Source organism: Xenopus laevis, chromosome 3L, assembly GCF_017654675.1.
Source record: "Xenopus laevis strain J_2021 chromosome 3L, Xenopus_laevis_v10.1, whole genome shotgun sequence".
NCBI classification, from domain to species: Eukaryota; Metazoa; Chordata; class Amphibia; order Anura; family Pipidae; genus Xenopus; species Xenopus laevis.
The window spans coordinates 41,112,683-41,135,125 of NC_054375.1; the positions used below are offsets into that span (position 1 = coordinate 41,112,683).

General features: G+C 36.0%; 1 protein-coding gene across 5 annotated transcripts in view; it reads right to left on the bottom strand.

Moving 5' to 3' along the window:
- The window catches only part of LOC108710917 (teneurin-2), a 1,136,107-nt gene that overhangs the window by 60,166 nt on the left and 1,053,498 nt on the right, over positions 1-22,443 (bottom strand). For 4 of the 5 annotated variants that reach the window (XM_041586173.1, XM_041586171.1, XM_018252122.2 and 1 more), the window contains 6 exons: positions 12,993-13,112; positions 10,069-10,330; positions 7,994-8,261; positions 3,413-3,556; positions 2,182-2,431; positions 838-858 (listed from right to left, as the gene is read on the bottom strand). In XM_041586173.1, coding sequence (XP_041442107.1) covers positions 838-858; positions 2,182-2,431; positions 3,413-3,556; positions 7,994-8,261; positions 10,069-10,330; positions 12,993-13,112 — 1,065 coding nt within the window. The remainder of the gene's footprint in view (positions 1-837; positions 859-2,181; positions 2,432-3,412; positions 3,557-7,993; positions 8,262-10,068; positions 10,331-12,992; positions 13,113-22,443) is intronic. The other variant, XM_041586172.1, reaches the window with a different exon arrangement.

Consider the following 22,443-nt stretch of genomic DNA (forward strand, 5'->3'; position numbering starts at 1 on the left):
AAATGTTTGGGGCAATAATGTTTATGGCATCCAGACTGCCTCCACATTACCTCTATTGCCTTTTATACTCCAATTTGATTGTGAGCAGAACCACAAATGTCACATTATAATATTATCCGAGATTTGCATTATGATTTCTTGGCTTCAGAGGGATTAATCATATTTTATGAAGCTGCCCATGTGAATTGTTCCTATCAGCCACATGCAGATGACACTTTGTTCTGGCTTCTAGAATGGCGCTCATTTACTAACACTAGGGAAAATTTACTCGGTGTCAGATCAGTAATTAGCTTTGATCAGGAATCAAATGTCTGGTTGCTATGGGTTACATCACTGAGGCCATTTTTCCATTCTTCGTAAATGGGCAAAAGGAGGTTCACAAAAGGATAAGAATAAGAAAGCACTTCTTCTAGCAAGCCAGAGAGAAAGTCCATCTTTGGCAATGCTTAAAAAAAAATAACCAGGATTTCATTCTGCTATTTTTCTGCATTTTTCTTCTATCACTTAAAAAAAGGATGCCAAGTTGCACTTGTGAAGCTTTTTGAAATGTTAAAAAATGTCATATATATATATGCAGCAGGAAATCTAAGAAACTATGGGAAAATAAGTGGACATGTCTAAGAAAAAACAAAGTTCCACAATGATATGTTCTTTCAAATGAGAGAATAAGCAATGACAATAAAATTAAAGTGCATTACAACTATACACAGCAATGGTTACTCAAAAAAAAATGTTAAGTATCATTAGCAGAGAGTATTAGTCATTTATAAAAAGTATGTCCAGATACATTTTTTTAAAAAAGACAAGATATTGTCATTTTCTAATCCATTGCCTTACCTATGTTTAAATTCTTTGCTTCTTTAGAGAAACGATGGGAAGCAAAGAGAGAAAGAGAAGGCAAAGATAATTAGTTAATAGTAAAAGCGATTGTAGAGTTACAGCTATATCAGATAATTAAACAGCTATAGATCTAGCAAAAGAAAGGATTGCACATCGAGTTTTCAGTTGGGAGTTTGAAGTATGGAAATAACGCAACACAATAAAATAAAAAAAAAAATTGATAAATTTGTTAAATAAAAACTTAAGCCTGAACATTTTGTTTGGCAGTTTCTTGGGGACAACTTCATCAGCAGAACTTGGTTTAGAAAGGTTTGGTTGTGATGTGATGTATTTTTTATCACTGAGGGCTATAGATTGAAGTAATAATAAATGGCATTGTAGTGTCAGTCCTTCTAAAGCTGCAGTGGTGGTTCATCTGTTCTTATTATGTCTGACGAAGGTGTCCGCACCTTAAACGTTACAGCATTGACGTGAATTAAACACGCAGGGGTTTGCCCCGCTACACCCGCCATCGCGTGTTTGGTAATTTCTTCTATATGTGCATATTGGAGAGGTGTTAACCTCTTTTCCAAACGCCAGGCATAACTCTTGGAGAGGCTGGGGAAAATAGGAATCGTTTCTGCGTCATTGGTTCTTATTGTCATAGGACCTCTGTTACAGTAGGCCCCTAGCCACTTATAATAATGCCATCTTCTTTCATCTTGCTGTTTTCTCTGTAGAAGTGATAGAGAAAATACCGTGCTATGCCTGTGCCAACGGTGATTCCAATCGAGGGCAATGTAGAATAAATCACCGGTGTGATGGTTAGAAGACAGAAATGTGCTGATGTGTGCTTAATGGATCATCCTCTGACAGAGATAAATGTCACTGTTAGTCCACAGGACATTAGCAAAGCTCAAAACATCTGTTCAGAGTGTCACTTTCTCCTTCACTGATGAAGAGGCCAGCAACACATTGCTCTTTTATCAACACGAAAGGCCTTCCCCATCTGTGGAAATACCCTTAGTGAATTATTCAGTGAGAATGAATTGAATATTTTTAGAGGAGTGATCAAAGTTCTTCAAATTCCATAAGACGTTTGCGTTGGAGTTGAGTTTATGCTTAAATTTTAGAACTATAACTAGAGTAGCAGATTCTAGCTCTGGCTCAATACAACTTACACAAGGGGTTTGAGAAAAGCAACATTCACAATACCGCGGTGTCTAAGTATATTTATTCCACGACAAAAAGGAAACACCCGTAGTGGTTCTGAGCTGTGTCAGGTCAGCTATAAAATTCTTATTAATAAAAGCATGCTGCCTGACATTCCAGCTAAATTTCATGTCAAGATTAAAATATTACCGAAGCTCCAAAATACTGGTGACATTTCTGGAGGGAAAGATGCGTCTTATGTAATTAACATCTCCAACAAAGAGGCTTCCGTCGATACCAACTGCCAGAGCAATGGGAGCCAATAGCTTGTTTCCTTCAGCGAGACCATTGCAGCTTGGACAGGAGATGCTCCTTCTACGTCCATTCCCCATTATGCTGGTGATCACAGCTGGCTGCTGTGAAAGGAACTGATTTTCTCCACTTCCTTTGTGCAGTATTCCTAACAAGATAAACAGTAATGACAGCAATGGTGAATTGAGACAAATTTAATTGGTTTTTAATGCATAAGTATCCTTTACATCTCAGCATCCCAGTGACTAACAGTTTACAAAGGAACATCTGAGAATTATTCGATAGTCCTGTTACTGAAGAATTAAAGAGTTTAGGATGAGGGGAAAAATATAAAGAAAAACTAAAATCAACAATATTTGTACCATGTATAATGGGATAAAAATCTCTTGGGAAAACTAAGCCCTTAATCAAAACAATAGGGTAGTAGAATAGCACCTAAATGTCACCAGAAATCCAATAACTAGAGTTATATTCATTAGTCACTCCTCAAAAATCCATAAAGCCACAATTATTTTTTGACACCATTGCATTAGAATGTCGAAATGATCACAAAAGTGTCTGCCTTAACAATGCAACATACGATTAGTCTTTTTTGAGTGGAAAGGTCAAAGGAAGCATGGAGGTTATTTCACTGAATCTTCAAGCCTGAAATGTATATACCAGTTATCACTGAAATGACTAACTGCTACTGCCTCTTCTTTGAGAGCAGTTAAGAATTGCAAAGACAGTGTTTTTTCATAGTATATCTGCCCAATGTAATTTAATTTTTAAGTTCTCCAGCAGGTTCTACTATTAGAAAATGCAGGTATTCCTAGAAGCTTGATATGTTTACCATTATTATTTTTATTTATATACAGGTACAAATATGAAAAAACAGGCAAAAAAGGCAGATTTCATGAAGATTTTGCCTAGGTACCTAGGTAATTTTTGGTGAAATAGGTTTCATACGAACTCATGCATGACTAGTTAGCACAAATAGAAGCCCAGGGTATATTTTTGAAACTACATTACAGGGAAAGGGCTGGCTAACCATATACCAATACAGGGTGCAGGCAGTTTTCATGCTGGCACAAGTTCCAAAACTGCATGGTCTACCAATATTTTTATTGGTTAATGCAACAATACTTACCACTCCTGATGTTTAGTACATGGTGTTTATCCAGAGACCACCCACCAAGGTTTGAAGGATCCAGTTCAAATCCTTGCAATATGGCTGTTCGTTTTTCCCACAGAATTAGACCCAGACACGTTTCATATTCAAATCCAACAGAAACTAGAAGATAAAGCAGTTAAAGAGTTAAATCCCATCAAGAAGACTGAAACTGCGTGGCAATAGAGCTGCATTGTAAATACAATAAGACCAAGAAATATGTGACATTGTAAACCCCTAACATGTTTTATTTCATTGAAACAGAAATATATGCTACTTCAAAAGCTTTACAGCTAAAGACTCTAATGTATAATCTGGAACACTTCGAATAATAGAATTGTAGATAATATATAAATCAGAACATCTTGAATAATCTAGGACTCACGGTCCTTTTTTTTCATTCTTTATTAGGATTACAGTTTAATAGTTCATCTTCTTTCAATTGCCTAGAACATTTGCAATGCAGTGATAAATGACGCTATAGTCTCTTTGTACTTTTGTATTCTTTACTGGTGTTTCACTGAATCTAACATTTTAAATAGGACATCTGATGGCAATTTCAGACACTTTCACATCATAAATATTTATCTTAATTCATTTTTATTTCCAATTAATTTGCAAAGCAATAATTTAGAGCTGTTCAGTCCCAAAAGGCCTTAAGTAGAATTCCGCAGCAATAATTTGCCAGAGATGTCAGATCTGTAAGTGCTGTAAATGTGTTTCTAAGTCTAAATGTCTTTTCTTAAGCCTTTGCGGGTGCTTAGGACGCCACTTACTGTACATAGGTAGTGATGGGTGAATTTTTTCGCCTGCCATGAATTCTGCATTTCGCCATCCAAATATTTTCACGGAACTGGGCAAAAATGTGGCGCAGAAAAATTTGCTGCGACAAAAAGGTTGCAGAGAAAAATGCCCATAAGAAAAAACGCCCATAAGACAAAAAAGCCCATTAACTTTAATGCATTTAAACAAAAAAGTTGCCTATAGGTTGATAACCTTATGATAAGCTGCCCTTAATTAAATATTATAATACAGCAAATTGTTTTCTTACTTCCTCCACTGCCATTATGATTTAGGATATTACATTTATATAGAGTACAATAAGCGATACCCATTTTTTTGGTTAAATACGAACTACTTTTTTTTATTTAAAGGCATATTTGCAGCATTATTCTATATGACTTTGTGTTGCATGTTTTTGCAGCCCGGTATTCGGCACAGCGTGGAGATCTCAGAATGCAGTGGGTATAATTTACAAGGAGGACAGAAGGGCCACTGGTTACGTGCAGCATGCAAATTCTATTTAACTTTTCCAAGCAAGTTTAGCATTTTGTCAAGGAAAAAAAATATGATAATCCAGCTCTTTCCTCCCTGATTTTTAAGTGTATAATGAATATGTAGAAATCATGATGAAAGATGAATAGTTTGTGATTAGACCCTTAACAGGACAACAAATTGCCATTTACCTCTGACTGCAGAGAAAAATAAAAATGATTAAACCAAATGAATAGCCTTTTTTTTCCCCTTCTTTAAGAAAGTAACCTGAAGGTTGTGGTTACCCTACCAGTAAATTACCAGGATGAATAAAATGGAGATTGATTGACAAGAAAAATCACTTAATTCTCAGTGCAGTACAAATGCAAAGACAAACTTTTACTTCATTTTTTAAAATCTCTGTTTTGCTAAGGCATTGTTACTTTTATTCCATAGTCAACTAGGAATCATTTACAAATGCAAAGTGAAAAATTGTGTGCCATTCTGGTATATATGTGAAATGTTATATACTGCACATGAATGTGGTTGTGGACAGCCAAAAGGTCCATTGGGAGGTGGCTAAAGATGGTGGCATTGCACTGTTAGGATTACACACCAGGCAGTGTCCTTTGAGTTTGTAATATACTAGAGGTTTTATGCATCCAAACATACCGTTTCCATAAAACTAAGGACTAATACAGGAGGTAACAGGACCTCTGCTGGCTAGAACTTACAATCTTAAATTTTGAATGATCAAATGAAAGATCAAGATTCAATTATTTTGGATCCTAAACCAAGCCGTTATGACCAATGCAATTTGCTCATTCCACCCACAGGAACACCAAAGGGTCATGTTGGATAGCCAGTCTCCACTGTTGCAATCTTTCAGGCCGAGTCAAAGGAGTGCATTTCAAAAGACATGAAGGAGTAATGGATGAGTGTATTGACCTTCCACAGTTATCCTATAACACCCCTGAGATATCTCAATAAGGAGCAATGGAGTGGACATTAAACCAAACCAAATATGGTCAGTTGTTCACCTTCTAATTTCTTCTCTTGTTCTAATTTGATTAATGTGCCTTTCTAAAGATGCTCGCTCTTATTAATCTTGCATTCTGACTCCAAACCACTTGTTGAATACTAACGTACGCTAAAAAAATGCAAAGCATTAAAAACTCAGTTGAGTACATTATACTAAATATTACTTTATTTTAAATGTAAACTAACTTAATATTACTTTTAAAGAAAAAATGATCATTATCAGTTATCAAGGAAATAATAAAACAACCAATGTAGCACAGAAAAAGCACAGACTTGGGAAAGGGAAGGTCACTACTATAGAAATAAAAAAAAAATATAAAAAATTAAATAACTTACACTCTGCTAACAAAGTGAAATGCTTCTATGGATTGCAATAGTATTTTGCTGAGCCCTGTAGGTCAGATTTTTTTTGGCTGTAAATGAAAACGTCTATACATTTCTGCTACACGCTATGGAAACAGAAACATGTCAAAGAAGTTATACTAGCTCCCTTTCATATATCCTAAATGATTGTTAAACCATTAGGACTGGTTAACACAACGTTCATGGAATTAGTCAGACATTTCAGATATGATTACACCCTATGGCATTCTTCTCACATGTAAATTATAAATCAATCTAAATCATCTAAATTGGATGACCGTTTGAAGATGATTAATCTTGTGGAAATAATGAAATGAAGGAACTAGGTTAATCAAGTATCCATACCATACTTGCAAGGCAATTTTTATTTATCCAAAAGTTAGAAAGGTGACAAAAAGGCAGGGATAAAACAAGCAAAAGTATATAGTGCTAATAAATGTCTTCTGACTGTATGAGGCTTTACTGTAAAAAAATAAAAAGTTCAGTCTGTGTTAGTTAGTGTGATCCCTAACAACCCATTAAAAAAGACAACACAATCCATACCAAGTATTAAACTCTAAATTCTAACCACACTTTTATCAATAATTCTCCCAAGTCCATGCTCTACTGATCAAGCAAAGAAATATTGTCATATGTTTTCCATTTTGCTTGTTAAGATGGCGAGGAGAAAGGAAAGGAAGAGAAAAGAAAAAAGAAAGAGAGAAAAAGAAATTAATTGGCTATTGATATTTTTTGCTGGGTAGACGGCTCGACAGCCAAAAATAAGGGCTTAAGGAAAACTTAGATGGTATATGAAAGATAACAGTTAACAAGAGATTATATTTAAGAGCAGAAATCTTTATGCCATAAAAATTATTGCTATATTTACCTGCACTTTAAAAATGCACTAACCTGTTATAAAAAGCCGACATTTGAAATGTGCTGTTTTACAAGGCAACGTAACACTAGCCCACATAGCATTCCCTGCATCCTAAATTCACTATCGTTAATAGAATGCGTATGCCATTTCTTATGTTATGTAAAGTAAGTCCACAATCACTTCTTATTATCCATATTTTGGTACCACAATCAAAACAGCTTGAAACACTACAAAAGAAAAAAGAGAAACTAGAGCTAGATTGTCTATAAACTCCGAAATGTTTGGTTTAAATTCACTCGGGCTCATTTATCAACACTGGGCAGATTGGCCCGTGGGCAGTAACCCATGGCAAGCAATCATTGTTGCATTCATTTTTCTACTTGCAGCTGTCTTTAAAAAAAAAAAAATTGCCCAGTTTTTTAAGTAATAGCTTAAAAATAATAAACTGTAAGGGGCAGATTTATCAAAGGACACATTTGCTTTCCAATAAAAAAATAAGGTCAAAATGTTCCAGAACTTTTCATGGCTTTTGCCAAGTCTAGCTCAATTCAAAGCTTTTTCCTACTTTCCACTATGATGTATGATCTTATCAGCCAACTGAGTATTTTTTTTATACTTTAGCTAAATCTTCCTAAATATAAGCTAATAAAGCTCTTTAAAGTTTACACTAGGCCAAGAAATCATATGATCAAGTTGGATGCGTGTTTTTAAAAAGACGGTCAGTAAATGCTACCTGGTTGCTGTGGGTTACTAGACCCATTGCAAATGCTGAAATATTTATTACCTCACATAACCCTTTGCTACAATACCCCATAATAGTATTAACCCCTATTTAATGCCACATACTGTATATCTACAAATTATTCTTCAAGTCACAAAAGTTGTCATACGTTTATAAAATACCAAGAGGATCATTGCATTACCTTCAATATTCTGCAGGGCCCACAATATATTTTTTTCCTGTGCAAGAAACAAACAACAACTAAAGCACAAACAATGATCACAGAGCATACTCTCAATTCAATGAAGAAAAGACAGCATACCTACAGCATCCGAAAGTCCGTATACCCTCTGGCCATATGCATCATTTTTATCCCAGACAAAGGTGTAGGCTAAATTAGGCGAGGCCTGAAACGTCTTTTGAAACAAATGTCCTTCCACTGCTACCATAAGGTGAACTTTGAGAAGGTTAAGAGGCACCATCGACTGTGTCATAGTAATCTTCAACAAAGATTTGTATCCAGATGTGCGAGAACTTAAATAGCAGAGTTTCATACCGTAGCCTGGCAGCTCGATTTCTTCGTGGAGAACCTTGCAAAAGGGAAGTTTGAAATTAGAAAAATAATGTTTAAACAGATCTAGGACCTGTTATCCAGAATGCTTGGGACCTGGGGTTTTATGGATGAAGGATCTTTCCATAATTTGGAACTTCACACTTTCAGTCTACTAGAAAATCATGTAAACGTTAAATAAATCCAATAGACTGGTTTTGCTTCCAATAAGGATTAATTATATCTTAGTTGGGGTCAAGTACAAGTTACTGTTTTATTATAAGAGAGGGTAGGAAAATACATTTTTAAAGTTGGAATTATTTGGATAAAATGGCATCTATAGGAGATGATTTTCCTGTAATTCTTATCTTGAAAAAGCGGATCCCATAGCTGTATTAGCTATGGTGATCCCTGTAATCTGTGAGTAAGCATTATGTCTTCACTACATCTCTGGTATACTTTTTAAACAAGTGTTTAATGGGAATTATAGCCATATTTACATGCTATATATCTGCCATATATTTTATGAGTTATTCAAAAGTTAACTGAGAACTGATTAAAGGATGTTATCTGTAATTTACAGATATATTCTTTTGCCCAGCATCAATACAGTCACTTTTTATTTTTACGTTGTCTAAATGGAGGTATTGGACCTATTATACAGAATCATCGGGACCTGGGGCTTTCCGGATAATGGGTCTTTCCGTAGTTTGGATCTTCACACCTTAAGTCTACTAGAAAATCATGTAAACATTAAATAAACCCAATAGGCTGGTTTTACTTCCAATAAGGATTAATTATATCTTAGTTGGGATCAAGTACAACCAACTGTTTTCTTACCACAGAGAAAAAGGAAATCATTTTTAAAATTTTGGATTGTCTGATTATAACGGAGTCTATGAGAGACATCCTTTCCGTAATTCGGAACTTTTTGGATAACAGGTTTCCTGATAACGGATCCCATACCTGTATCTCTATAATTTATTGAAACTGGACATCGTTCTCTCACCATATTCATACTCCTCACAAACCCCAGTTTGGTGGCTGACAGTTATTACCTACATAACCCTTTGTTTTTTTATGAACATATCATCTGTTGTTGAGCATTTGCATTAAAATGTTAAGGTAAAGGACCGTCAAACAATACCAGATGTTTGTTGCTTATACTTAATACTAGATATATTATTTTAAATTGCATAAATCTGCTAAATTCCTAAATCTTGACATTAGTCTTACTACTTGCCCTTAGAACTGCACATCAGGGACATATAATAAAAAGTCTGATATTTACCCACATCTAGTTTTCCATGCCAACCTACCAGATGCTTGTTATGCAACAGGTGACCAATAAATGCTACCAGCTAATTGGTCACTAAGGGTTACTAAAGAAATAGCAAACGTAAGACGATTTATTACATGTTTTTATCACTCTATGATGACAGTTGTTTCTCAAAACAATAAAATCTCACTGTTGCTCCAGCATATAAAGTCTAATTATTTTGAAATGCTCAAAATAATATTGAAATGAATGAGACAGGTATTATTCTGCAATTGTACGCAAGAGCTATTACAAAAGAATATATTCTTGTTTTTATTTGCCCATGGCTTTGTTTTATGCTTTAGTATTTTAGCACATAATTATAAAACATAACTCAGAGTATTGTGGGTTGCAACCTCACACTGCCGTGATGCATTTCACCTGAAATAAACTGAAACATGGCCTTGTGATGCCTTCAAAACAGACAAGTAATTTTTTTTTCAAACTGATAATTTATTTAACATTCTCACAGGGAAATGCCATCTCTGTATTCATTTGGCCTGAGAACTGTTTTAAAAAAACCGAATACCTGTGTTTCTGGCACAATTGGGTTGCGGCTCGGAGAGGAACTGAAAAATGTTGATAGCGGAGAAGAGATTATGACAGGATCAGGCCTCACAAAACCACTCAGGTCACAACTAGGAATGCTGTTCTCTTCTGTCTTCATGGATAATGTGTCCAGTGCATAAAAACTGTTCCATGGCAGCCATACTGTCCTTTCTTGGCTCATAAATGGTGCTCGTTCAAAGTGAAGGGTTAGGGAAGATCCACCATTGGCAATTAAATCAAACCTAAAATGAACACGCTTGGTTAGTTTGCATACTGTAAAATTAATTCTAATCATTAATGTACTAAACGATTCGTTAAAGAACATTTCCATTCTCAGTTACAGGGAAATTATACCTAAAAAGCATGGTGTTAATATGTGAGCATATTATAATTCCTGAACAGCTGACATACAGATGCATAGACCTAATAAGAGTAAGTAGGGGTTAATGGCAGGTGAAAGTAATGGTAGAGTGAATGGAGTGTTGGAGTGAGAAAGAAGGGGTTGTAGAACTTAATGTGTTTATGAACACACTTGGATGGGTCAAAATGCATAGACATTGAATTTATTCTTTACCCACAATGCAGTGTTTCCCCAGTATTCAAGCCAATAGAATATAGCACAACTTGTGCACAAGATATCAGCACTGAAGCAAACGAGTTGCTGTTATTGAGTTGCAAATAGCATCATTTTAAGCAGGCAAATTTGTTCTGCACCAAAAGGTGATGATGTTTGTGATTTATTAGAAATGCAAAGGCAGCCCTGGAAGTAAAGAAACAGGGAAGGAGGAAGCTGTATCGATACAAGTAGTTTTGTCAATAGTTCTTTGCTCTTGCATTGTGTTCATAAACATGTTCAATGTTTGAACTGAAGAAGCCTCTTGGATGAGTGGTGAAACGTTTTCAAGAAAACTCTAAAAGTCCATTTGTCTTTTATATTATATTGCAAAATTAAAACATATTAGATATTGTTAAATATTAGATAATGTAACCTCAAAGCAGTGAGGTTATTATGTTATATAGATAGTATTACAGGCTACATCTATGGCTCAGCATTTAGCACTGTTAACTTCCAGCACCGGGGTTCTCAATTTAGTTCCAACCTGTGCTTTGTCTGCATGGGTTTTATATGTTCTCCCTGCATGAGTTTCTAATTTCCTCCTACTTAATATAATATACAAAAATAACTATTGGTTAAAATGAAAATCTGTATAAATGTATGCATGGCAGGAACCTTAGACTGTTAGCTCCTCTGGGACAGGGATTGACCAAATATGTCAGAACACTAATAATACTACTTATACAATAACAATTTATATACTCTCTTGAATTGGATTATGTGGCTAACAGATACAGGTATGGAGCCTGTTAATGCTCTGGAACTGAGACTATACGGATAAGGGTTCTTTCCATAATTTGGATCTCCATACCTTAATTCTACTAAAAATCATGTAAACATTAAACCCAATGAGATGTTTTGTTTTCAATATGGATTAATTTTATCTTATGTGGGATCAAGAAAAAGGTAGTATCTTATTATTAGAAAAAAATAAAAAAATTTAAAATTATTTGATTAAAAAGGAGATGTTTTTTTCATAATTTGGCACTTTCTGGTCAATGGACTCCATATTTGTATTTCTGTTTGGATAAGACACATTCAAGCATTTAATAAATGGGTGCTTATCGTTGAGCTGAAACTTGATTGAACTAAAATGTTTTTGTTATACAAGAGCAATAGGTCAGCTTGTAACCAGCTTGCCATTGTATTTGTTTCTATAAAGGGAGTGCTCAATGATTATCCAGTGCAATTCCCACCATTGCATTGTTGCTATTATTCCAACAAATCTGAAAGGAACGTATGGTTTATTGTGTTGATCAACATATGCCAGTTATCACTTCTCACAAACAACTATTACTTAATGATGCAAAATCAATCTACTCCCTTTTATTTCAGCTTTTTGGTTCCACTTCAATAATTATTTTGCTGGCTAAAGCTGAATGAAAGGAATCGTCAAAGCGAGTAATCATTATCTTCTTCCAATTGCTATGTTTCAGCCTAATTTCTAATAACGGCGGCTCGCTACAAAAGAGACTACAGTCATTTCAGTAAGTTGATTTAATGTAATCTATACTTTGAATATATTATCAGTTGCATTGTTCCGAGGCCCGACAGAAGATGGGCAGCCCCGCCCATTCACTGGATGAGTGACTGTTGAGAAGACAGAACCAACAGAAAAGAGTAAAATCCTTAGGAAATGTACAAATCTGATTGTGAAAAAATGATTTCAGAAGTACTATGCATTCCTGCTGCATGTATGTAGAAGTAAGAGTTGTTGGCAAATGTGATAAAAGGAAAAGTTTGATATTAAGGACTGATGAGCAGTGGCCCAAGACCACAGAGAATATGAATTTCATGTGCAAGGTTTATGTATTGAATATATGAGGATGATTATGATTGGAGAAAGAAGAGATTTGAGAGAGTGTGAGCACTTTATTCATGTTGGAAATTGACTAATCATTTTAATTGTGTTGCTTCAGCATCAAACATTTATAAGTTAATTATGAAATTATCACACACAGGTTGCTCTATAGCTCAGGGGTCCCCCAATTTTTTTTTTCCCGTGAGCCACATTCAAATGTAAAAAAAGAGTTGGGGACCAACACAATCACCAAATAAGTCCCTGGGGATATCAAATAAGTACTGTGATTAGCTAAATAAAAATGTTCACGTTCGGTGTCATTTTGACACTCCAAAGAGCAACATGTAAAGCTTAGAAACTTTGCATCAAGTGGTGGAAGAACCCCCTGTATACATGCGAGTTCTATTGTTTAGCCAAGCAGCACAAAATCAAGGACAGATATTAGCACAGAAAGTACAAAGAGTTGGAAGAACAACATAATACATACGTGCCGTCCTGTCGTGTTATGGTGTAGCCATACTTGGGATATTTTACAAATGATACGTTGACGCCCACAAGAGGGGTTCCATCTGTAGTCACCACTTGGCCTCTTATTAGGGACACAAGACTGTTTAAAGAAAATACATATAAATATATTACATACTAAAAATGATACATGATTTGATACACAGAATTTTAACCAGGAAATTTACTAGGATGACAAACAGGACCTGGCATTAGATTAAATATCCTGTAAAAGGTTTAATATACACAGTCTCTGGTAATAAATCAGTCTTTGTTGGTAAATATTCCCTTGCCTTACACGACACAGTATACATTTTCTCCAATATAACAAAGACCAGTAGGAAATGCTGTGTAATGCAATTGCGCAACTGATAGAGGAAATAGTTGACTTGTGCTTGATGGCATCATATATAGGTATATATATATATATATATATATATATATATATATATATATATATATAGGTATATAGGCAAGGCTGCCATGCAAAATGAGTGGGGATTGAGCAGGCTGGTCTGGAGTTAGGGAAAGTCAGGGCATGGCCAGGTTGGTATTAACCCATAAATGTATCTGGAGGGTGTGTGGTTATTGCTGTATCCCATCAACTGACAACGTTCCACATATTTTTGATGGGCAGTTCATGTGTTGTGTAGTCTAGAGTGATCAATTGAAACACAATGATATTACACCAATTTCTTAATTCCTAGTAGTACCACACATGGTGCAGTTTGGGTGACAACAGCTGGCTGTCTGCCATAGTCATTGTGGTTTCAATATTCCAGTCAACTTACAAAGAAAACTGAATTTCCTGTTATTGAGGGGTTTATGAAAGGTTATCATCCACCTCCTCTCTTAAGGGCAGGGGCACATGGGCAGATTTGAGGAGATTTAGTCGGCTGGGGTGACAATCTCCCCGAACTGCCTTCCGCCTGCTATAATGAGAAAACGCCAGCGCAATGGCACTCATGGTGCTTCGCTTTCTGAAGTCGAGGAAATTCGGGCGACTTCGGAAATTGAAGCGCCCCGAGTGCATTGCCTCAGGCGATTTTTCATTTTAGCAGGGGGAAGGCAGACTAAATCTCCCCCAGGGAGAAGCAACTAAATCTCCCAGAATCTGCCCGTATGCCCCTGCCCTAACACACTATTGCCCAATGAACCAGTATCTATTCTCTATTTCAATTTGCCTTTTAACACAGGAACACATTTCTTGTATGGATTCAAATTAGCATTGTCCATTAAAACAAGTCAATATCAGTTACTATCTGACAGAAAGGAAACTTTACCTTCTGTTCAGAAAAGATGTGTCCTTATTTCCTCTTTTTATGGAAAAAAATACATGTACTGGATACCTGGATCCATTAACGCATGCTAATGTTTAGCAACTAGATAATTGCAAGAACAGCATTTAGTTGTATTACAATATTAAATTACTTTCCTCCCTCTATAATTACAAAACATTGAATACATCAGCAAAGATCATTTGATACAATCATCCATTACAGCAATGTTTCTTAATCATTTTCTCGGGGGACCCACATTAATTTGAGGAATCTGCTTTGTGACCCGAAAATTGATTTAAAACGATTTATGCACCTTTTACTAACTGTTTTCTTCTATTGGGAACAATTTTACAATATTAAGGGGCATCATTGAGACCCACACAAAACAGTATAACCTCTAGGTTAAGAATATCTTCATTGTTGTGGGTCTATATTGATAGCTAATGGTAACCACTGGCAAATTCTTTTTAACAGAGTCATGCTGTGAACAACATTAGTTCTCAAATTAATTCCACACTGTAAAGAGCTGCTCGCCTATAGGCATAATAATGAAAAATAATGAAAAATAATAAAGCCCCCCCTGACTTGGATTCTGTTCTAAAGCTAGCCTTGGTCACTTGAACCCTGGCCTTGAGGGCAGAGCCACCTGTTCGGCTGTAAGAGCAGTTATTTGTTTTTCTGTGCTATGGAGCAATATTTCTATGCTTTCCCACCACTAACTCCTTTTTTTACAAGTCTATAAAAACCATGTGATCTTTTTGTCCAGGGATCTAACTCTTTGGGAGTTCAGAATCCATGGAGCTTGTGCCAAAGTGATTGTCGATAACTGAATTTCCACAACAGTAACAACATTAGAACTAAAATGGCAAAAACAAGTTAGGCTGAGAGGAAAATGGGCAAACCCCATTTTTAAATCAAAGATTGTTTCTACAGCTGATGTTTAACAGTGTTTTTTATGTATCCTTTAGCTTTGCCTCTGTGTCCAGAAACTGTTACAGGGTTCCACTAATGCAGTTACCATTGTATTTTTTATTAAAGCCTACCTTGGTTGAACAGTCTTTATTCTTAGGGGGTTATTTACTAAACTCCGCATGCAAAAATCACAAAACATTTGAAAATCCGGTATCTCAGACCTGTCAAGGTTGCATATAAGTCAATGGGAGAAGTCCCAATGATTTTTTCATGTGCGCTGGGTTTCGTGCAATACCACAAAGTTTTCATTTATCTGCTTTTCATTCGCACATCTAACCAACTTCCACCCCCAAATAAGAGCCATTGATGATCAGTGTCGTATATAAATTGGATGGACCAAGCAAATGGAAGCCTCCTGAAATAAATTTTTTTGTTAATTGTAGGTTAAGTGCAGGCTGCTCATATGTAGGAGGATCATATCCCATGCCATTGAGAGCAATTCCACTTTTAGGAATAAGTGAATATAAAAAAGGGTATATAACTTGCAGTTGTTCCAGGCCCTCTTAGTAGGGCCAGCACCAGAGTTTGGGAACTTCTCTACTTAGTGTGTGGTTCAGAATATTTATGCTACATAACTGAAACTGGACACTAATAATTGTGGGATCTTTTGTCAATGTTTTGTAGACACAGTGAAAACATCTTTCACTCCACAGGAGACATATTACCTTGTTTTAAACCATGACTTGAATTCTAGTAATTATCACCTGGACAGCAAAACTATAGAGACTACCTTTCCTGCAAAAAAAGGCCATTGCTTTAGGAAATAGCAAAACCACATTATTTATTATTACTAGTAATATAGAGGGAATATTGGTTGGGGGTAAGCCCTTATACAGCTCCCATTGACATAGATACTTGTTTATATTCACTTGTTCTTTGCAAAATTGGAATTGCTCCCGATGATGTGGGGACTTGGATATAATTCTCCTACCTAGCCTGCACTTCACCTATCATTAGCATAAAAATACAAATCAGCGTAGGCTAGGTCCATCCAATTGTTGTCATTTAGATGCTTCACTGATCATCAATGGCCTTTTTTTGGGGCGGGGGGTGGGTTGTATTTATATGTGCAAATGCAAAGCAGATAAATTACAGTATTGTTTCTTGCAGAGTTAGAAATTGGCAGGTATACTGCCGCCTCCTATCTGGGTTTTAATAGTTCTGAGGTAATTTGGTAGACAAGGAGATTCTTGACACTGCAAATTCCTGGACTGGCTCCCAGCTTTAAAACGAAGGGATCAAAATTACCTCCATCTCACCAAGGATAATAGAATCCCTGCCAGCGCCTGGAAATCAATCCCCTGCATTTAGCTTCTTTCTCGCTTATGCCTTCACTTATTCACCATCAATCAATACTATAGCTGAAATAATAGTGTAATCTTAGCACATCTGTCTTAATTGTACGCATAGATGTTCCTTTAATTCCCTCTTAGTGGCAACATCCAGCACTAGCAAGGTTGCAGTTCACTGGGAGTAAGGACTACATAAAATATTCTATCACCATTACATTTTTTAAAAAAAAAAAACATTTTATATACCTTCCATTCTGTCTTCTCGCAGAATATTCTAGGAACACTATTCACCGTTCTCTCCTTAGAAATGAAAACTATCAATTTCTGTTACTTTCTTCCAGGAGTTAAGTAGAAGTTGATGGTGGAGGAAAGTGTCTTGCTAGGCTATTACCAGCTTTAACAGGTCTTAATGGTCTCTAGAGGTTCAGCTGATCTCAATTGACCTTGATCAGCAGCTCGACAGATTCAAAGGCCGCTGCAGGATGTCTCATAACTACGATAAAGTCCATCTAAAGCACTTGCGGCGGTATTATCAAGACCCTCGTTGTCTTGTGCGTTGATTCTTTTTGGTAGCAGTGATAAACAGCTTTCAATAATGTACAGGCAAAGGCCTCAGGGGCAATATCTTTCGGAACACTACACTCTAGACTTTCGTTTTCAGCAACCCCCAATACCGTTAAAAGGTGCATTTTATCGTTCTTTCAATGTTAGCAATAAAAATTAGTTTCTATGTGTTTTTTCTCATTACCTGGCAGAAAATGTAGATCGACTTAAAGGTATAGCCCTATAAAAGAAATTGCTTCAGTGGGAAACAGAGGCATTTAATGGTAACATGGTGCATTCAGAGGCCTTTGTCTAGGACCTCAAAAACAAACACACTTCCCCTGCTGCTGGATGCTTTCCTATTAAATCTGACAGCAGAGGTAGGGGGTCCCTCTAGTGGCATGTGGCAGTAGTGCCGTCATATCCGCTAATGCCATGTGCCACACCCACTGGACCTGAATACGCTACTGGGTTCATTTGCAAATCTAATAGGTGCCTAAAACAGCAGCACAAAAGTGTCGCTGCCAAATCAGCACAGCTAGCTAGTTGCTATGAGACAGACATAGACAGCAGTCCATTTTTTTTAACTAGGTATGATAACATCCCTTTACAATTTGAAAGCAAACAAGAGATTTCCCAAAACCAAGTGATTGTAACTAAATAATATAAACCTGTCAACAATTATCTCTAATTTATCCGCTGCAGTCAGGCTAATGAAAACACAATTCGGAAATTTATAGTTGAAAACACTCCTGGGAATTCAACCCAAATTCACTACTTCTATTAGACTCACATATGTTAGTGTTCTAATCCATTCAGCAGCAACAAAACGCAATGGGAATCAAAAGTAAAACACGCTACAATCAAGGGAAAACTTGGTGAATAAAGGGCAGGTCCATGACCTTTTGTGTCACATAAGCTTAAAGTTTAATGTCATCTAGCCCAGGATTTATTTGCATCTCCGGCATCAATAAAATATCCTCATATCTCATAAGATGGATAAGTTGCATTGGCCCTGGTGCAGGCACATGATGGAGCGGATTTCAGCACGGAAATGCTCCAGTATTTGGCACTGAAATCTGCTCCATGTTCTTGCACCCTGACTTACACAATAGCTGTTTGGAGTGTACGGGCACTAGCCGAAATGCTGATTGGTTTCCTTGATGAGGTCCTGCCAAATAGGGATGAAGGTGTAGTCTTTCTCTCCATAAAGAGAGTTCATTGTTTTGCTTGGTTTTTGACAAGCACAAGGATGATGTCTGACAAGGCATGTCCCCTTTCACATGCTTTGCCATGAAACTCTCAGCATGCAAACATTTACTGAGTGCATGTACACATATTGTTTTTATTCATAAATTTGAGAGTTGGGGTAACATGTACTGTATAGTATATAACACAAGCCATACATATGTGCACCAGTGGTGCAGTTTTTTACCTGCGGGATGAGTGATAGATTTATACAAACATACATCCGGCAGAGCATTCCACAGTCTCACAACCATGACACAACCATTTAGATCACTTCCCCTAATGTAAAGGGGAGGCCTCTGCTTTGTGCCTAGAGTACCTCTCATTTGCCGTCTATGTATATAAAGACATATATATATATATCCAACGTTTCGGCTCCGCACAGAAGCCTTCGAAGGCTTCTGTGGAGCCGAAACGTTGGATCACCAATAAATCTCCACTTTCATTTGAATTATTGACTTGATGTATTTCCTTGGAGTGCTGTCAATCCCTGCATTTTGTCTACATACTTCTCAGACTAGCACCCAGGTTTCTGCATACTAATGGTTGTGCATTCCATTCTGTTTTGATTATATATATATATATATATATATATATATATATATATATATATATATATATATATATATATATATATATATATAATGCACAATTTAATCCCAGCACTCCAATATATAGTCCCCTGAGAAAAATAGTTTTTGCACAACTTAACTGTACCATCTAATACAAAAGAGACAAAGTTTGTACATGCTAAACAAAGAGAAAAGCAGGTATGGTCTTGAGGACTATATATATATCTATATCTATATCTATATCTATATATATATATATATATATATATATATAGATAGATAGATAGATAGATAGATATACTCAAGAAAATGCTGCTGCACACCAGGATTTATTGTGAAAAAAATTAGTCCTTTATTTGTTCGACGTTTCGGTCCTCACCATGGACCTTTATCAATATATAATTATATATTATTATTAACATATATTAATATTATATATATATGTATATATTAGTGATGGGCGAATTTGCGCCGAAAAATTTTGCGAATTTCGCAAAACGGCGAAAAATTCGCGAAACAGCGCCGGCATCTCGTTTTTGACGCCGGCGCCCGTTTTTCGACGCCGGCAAATTTTTCCCGCGAATTTTCGCAGGCGTTTTGCGAATTTATTCGCTGCCGCCGAATCGCGACTGGTGAATAAATTCACCCCATTGAGGGTTGAAACGTCGATTTAATAAAGCCTTTTACTGCATTAAGTCCCTAGAGTGCAACAGCATTTTTGTAAATGTTTAATTTAAATGATATCACTGTTAGCACCAGGGCATTAACTCTTTTCAGTGTGTGCAGCAGCCCTACGGACTATATATATATATATATATATATATATACAGATGCAGCCACTTTGGTTTGTCTGTTTGACACAGAATAACTAAACACAGATATCCCATTTATCTCATTTAACACAGAAAACTGTGACACAACATCCCATCTAATTAAAGCATTCACCATTGTGAACAATGGTGCTTTGGTATGCTAATGAAAAGGTTAAATGCATTAAATGAGTTAAGATAACTTTAGATAACACAGTTTCTTCAATTAACTCTGAGTCATGACGCATTTAACTCACAAATCCAAGTGGCTTCATCTGTATATATATATATATATATATATATATATATATATATATATATATATATATATATATATATATATATATATATATATAGACTAGAGTCATAACTTACACTCCACGCACATTTACTTATAAAAACAAAGCTCATGAGTTAATTGTTCCATTCTGTTTACCAGTTAAGTTGCACATCTCTGCACATTTTCCAGCTAATTAATAACATTCCTATGGATTGATGCCCAAACCGGCACTGCAAAAACAAATTCTTAACAGGAATTCCATACAGATGTCAAAGTATGATTTTATCCCTTTATAAACAAGATAGTACTTTATCAGGTTTATCAGCCACCAACTGACGCTGCAAATGCCCAAATCCTTCTCAGTATAGGAGGTCACACACATTTCTCCATTTAGTGCAGCATGAGGATTGGTGTTTTTTTTTGCCCAAGTGCATAAGCTTGCATTTGTCTTACTTTCCAGTTTGCTGCCCAGTTCAAATCACAATGCAAAGTAGATTTATTGCATGTTGCATGAAACCTATTGTCTCGCACAATTTAGTATCATCAGCAAACACAGAGACAGTACTTACAATGCTTAACTTGAGGTGATTTATGAATAAATTAAAAAGCAATGGACCAAAGACAGACCCCTGAGGGATTTCACTAATACCACTGGTCTAACTAGAAACATTCCATTTATCAGCGCTCAAAATCTATGTTTTAGTCATTTCATTTTTCCAAGCAAAAGTATTATGTTACATTGAAGAGAGAATTAGGAAACACAACGCCAAAAAATGAATATTCCTAGAAATGTTGTATTTTACTTGGCAAATTTTCTTTACCGGCAGAGAGGCTCAGAAACTTCTAGTACAGGTATGGGACTTTGGGTTTTCCGGATAAGGGATCTTTCTGTAATTTGGATCTTCATCCCTTAAATCTAATAGAAAATCATTTAAACATTAAATAAACCCAATAGGCTGTATATATTGTTGCATATTGTAGACTTTAAATAAATCCAATAGAATTGTTTTTGTTTCCAATAAAGATTCATTTTAACTTAATTTTTAAGTTTGGATCAAGTACAAGGTACTGTTTTATTATTACAGAGAAAAAGTAAATTATTTTTAAACATTTGGATAATTTGGATAAAATGGAGTCTATGGGAGATGGTCCATAATTCTGAGTTTTCTGGATAATGGGTTTCCTGATAATGGATCATATACCTGCAATTATCCAGACTTTCTATGCTGTATGTAGGGTTTTTCTATCTTGGATCCTGGTCCATCTTTGGAGTGTCAGTGGCACTGCACATGCTCAGTTTGTATAGAAGAAGATTTAGACACAGGAGTGAAGAGGAGCCCGTATAATGGAATTCCATTAGAGCAGCTGGTAAGAGTTGTCACTTGTGGTTAAATCTGCACTAGCACAGGGGACAAATCTCCCAAAAATGACTTATAACATTAAAATTGCCGCAAGCCATTTTTTGGGAGATTTGCGGCAGGGCAGATTTCATGATTGATGATAAATCGTTCTGTGTTCCATCACCCTTAAGGCCAATGCCCAAACCTTTGTGCACTTTTGCCCTCCTTTTTGTGCATGTATGTTATTCACCCACTTAGATTGCAAGCTCCATGGAGCAAAGATTTGCTTCTGCTGCCCCCCGTATGTACTTGCCTGTATTGTAAAATTGTAAACCAGTGCATATTCTAGTGGCACTTCACAAATAAAATAATACATTTCTACACACAAGCTTGGAATTTATTAGTGAGACAGCCTCATTCTAGAACTCATTGGAGTAAGCATATACTATCAGGTATGTCAACTTATCAAGTGATTAGTAAAATCCCACATTATATGGTTTCTTTTAAACCTATTTTGCAAAATTTACATTAAATTGCATTAAAGGAAATCAAAATGAAAACCCACACAGATTCAACTACTAAATAAATAAATATTGGCTTGCCAACTTTTGAAAAATATAATACTGGGTGGGGCTGTAAAGGGGCATGTCTATTAAATATGAGGCAGAGTTGTGACACAATCAGGCTGGGTCCTGACATCATAAACAAGTTGGGTCCTGACATAAACAAGTTGGGTTCTTACATCATCAGATAAACGGCAAGTGAATTTAGTGAGTAGGATGGGTGTTTGTGAGATAAAGGGAGCTGGGAGAGGAACTCAGAGGTGGGCCAGGGGGTGGAGTACATTTTCAGTAAATTTCTGTCCTTTTGACACCAAAACTTATTGTACATCCATGCTTGGATGTGTTAAATGTCCAAAATATGTATGACATGCTTTGAAAATTTAATAAAAACACTTTGAAAAAAAAAAAAAAAATTTCTAATACTGGCCTTTGCTGGTATTTTACCAGATAGGCCGGTGAAATACGATCTGTGGGCAATCCTATGACTGGTAAACACATGATATACTAGTGCTGAATTTATGCCCTTCCAGTAAAT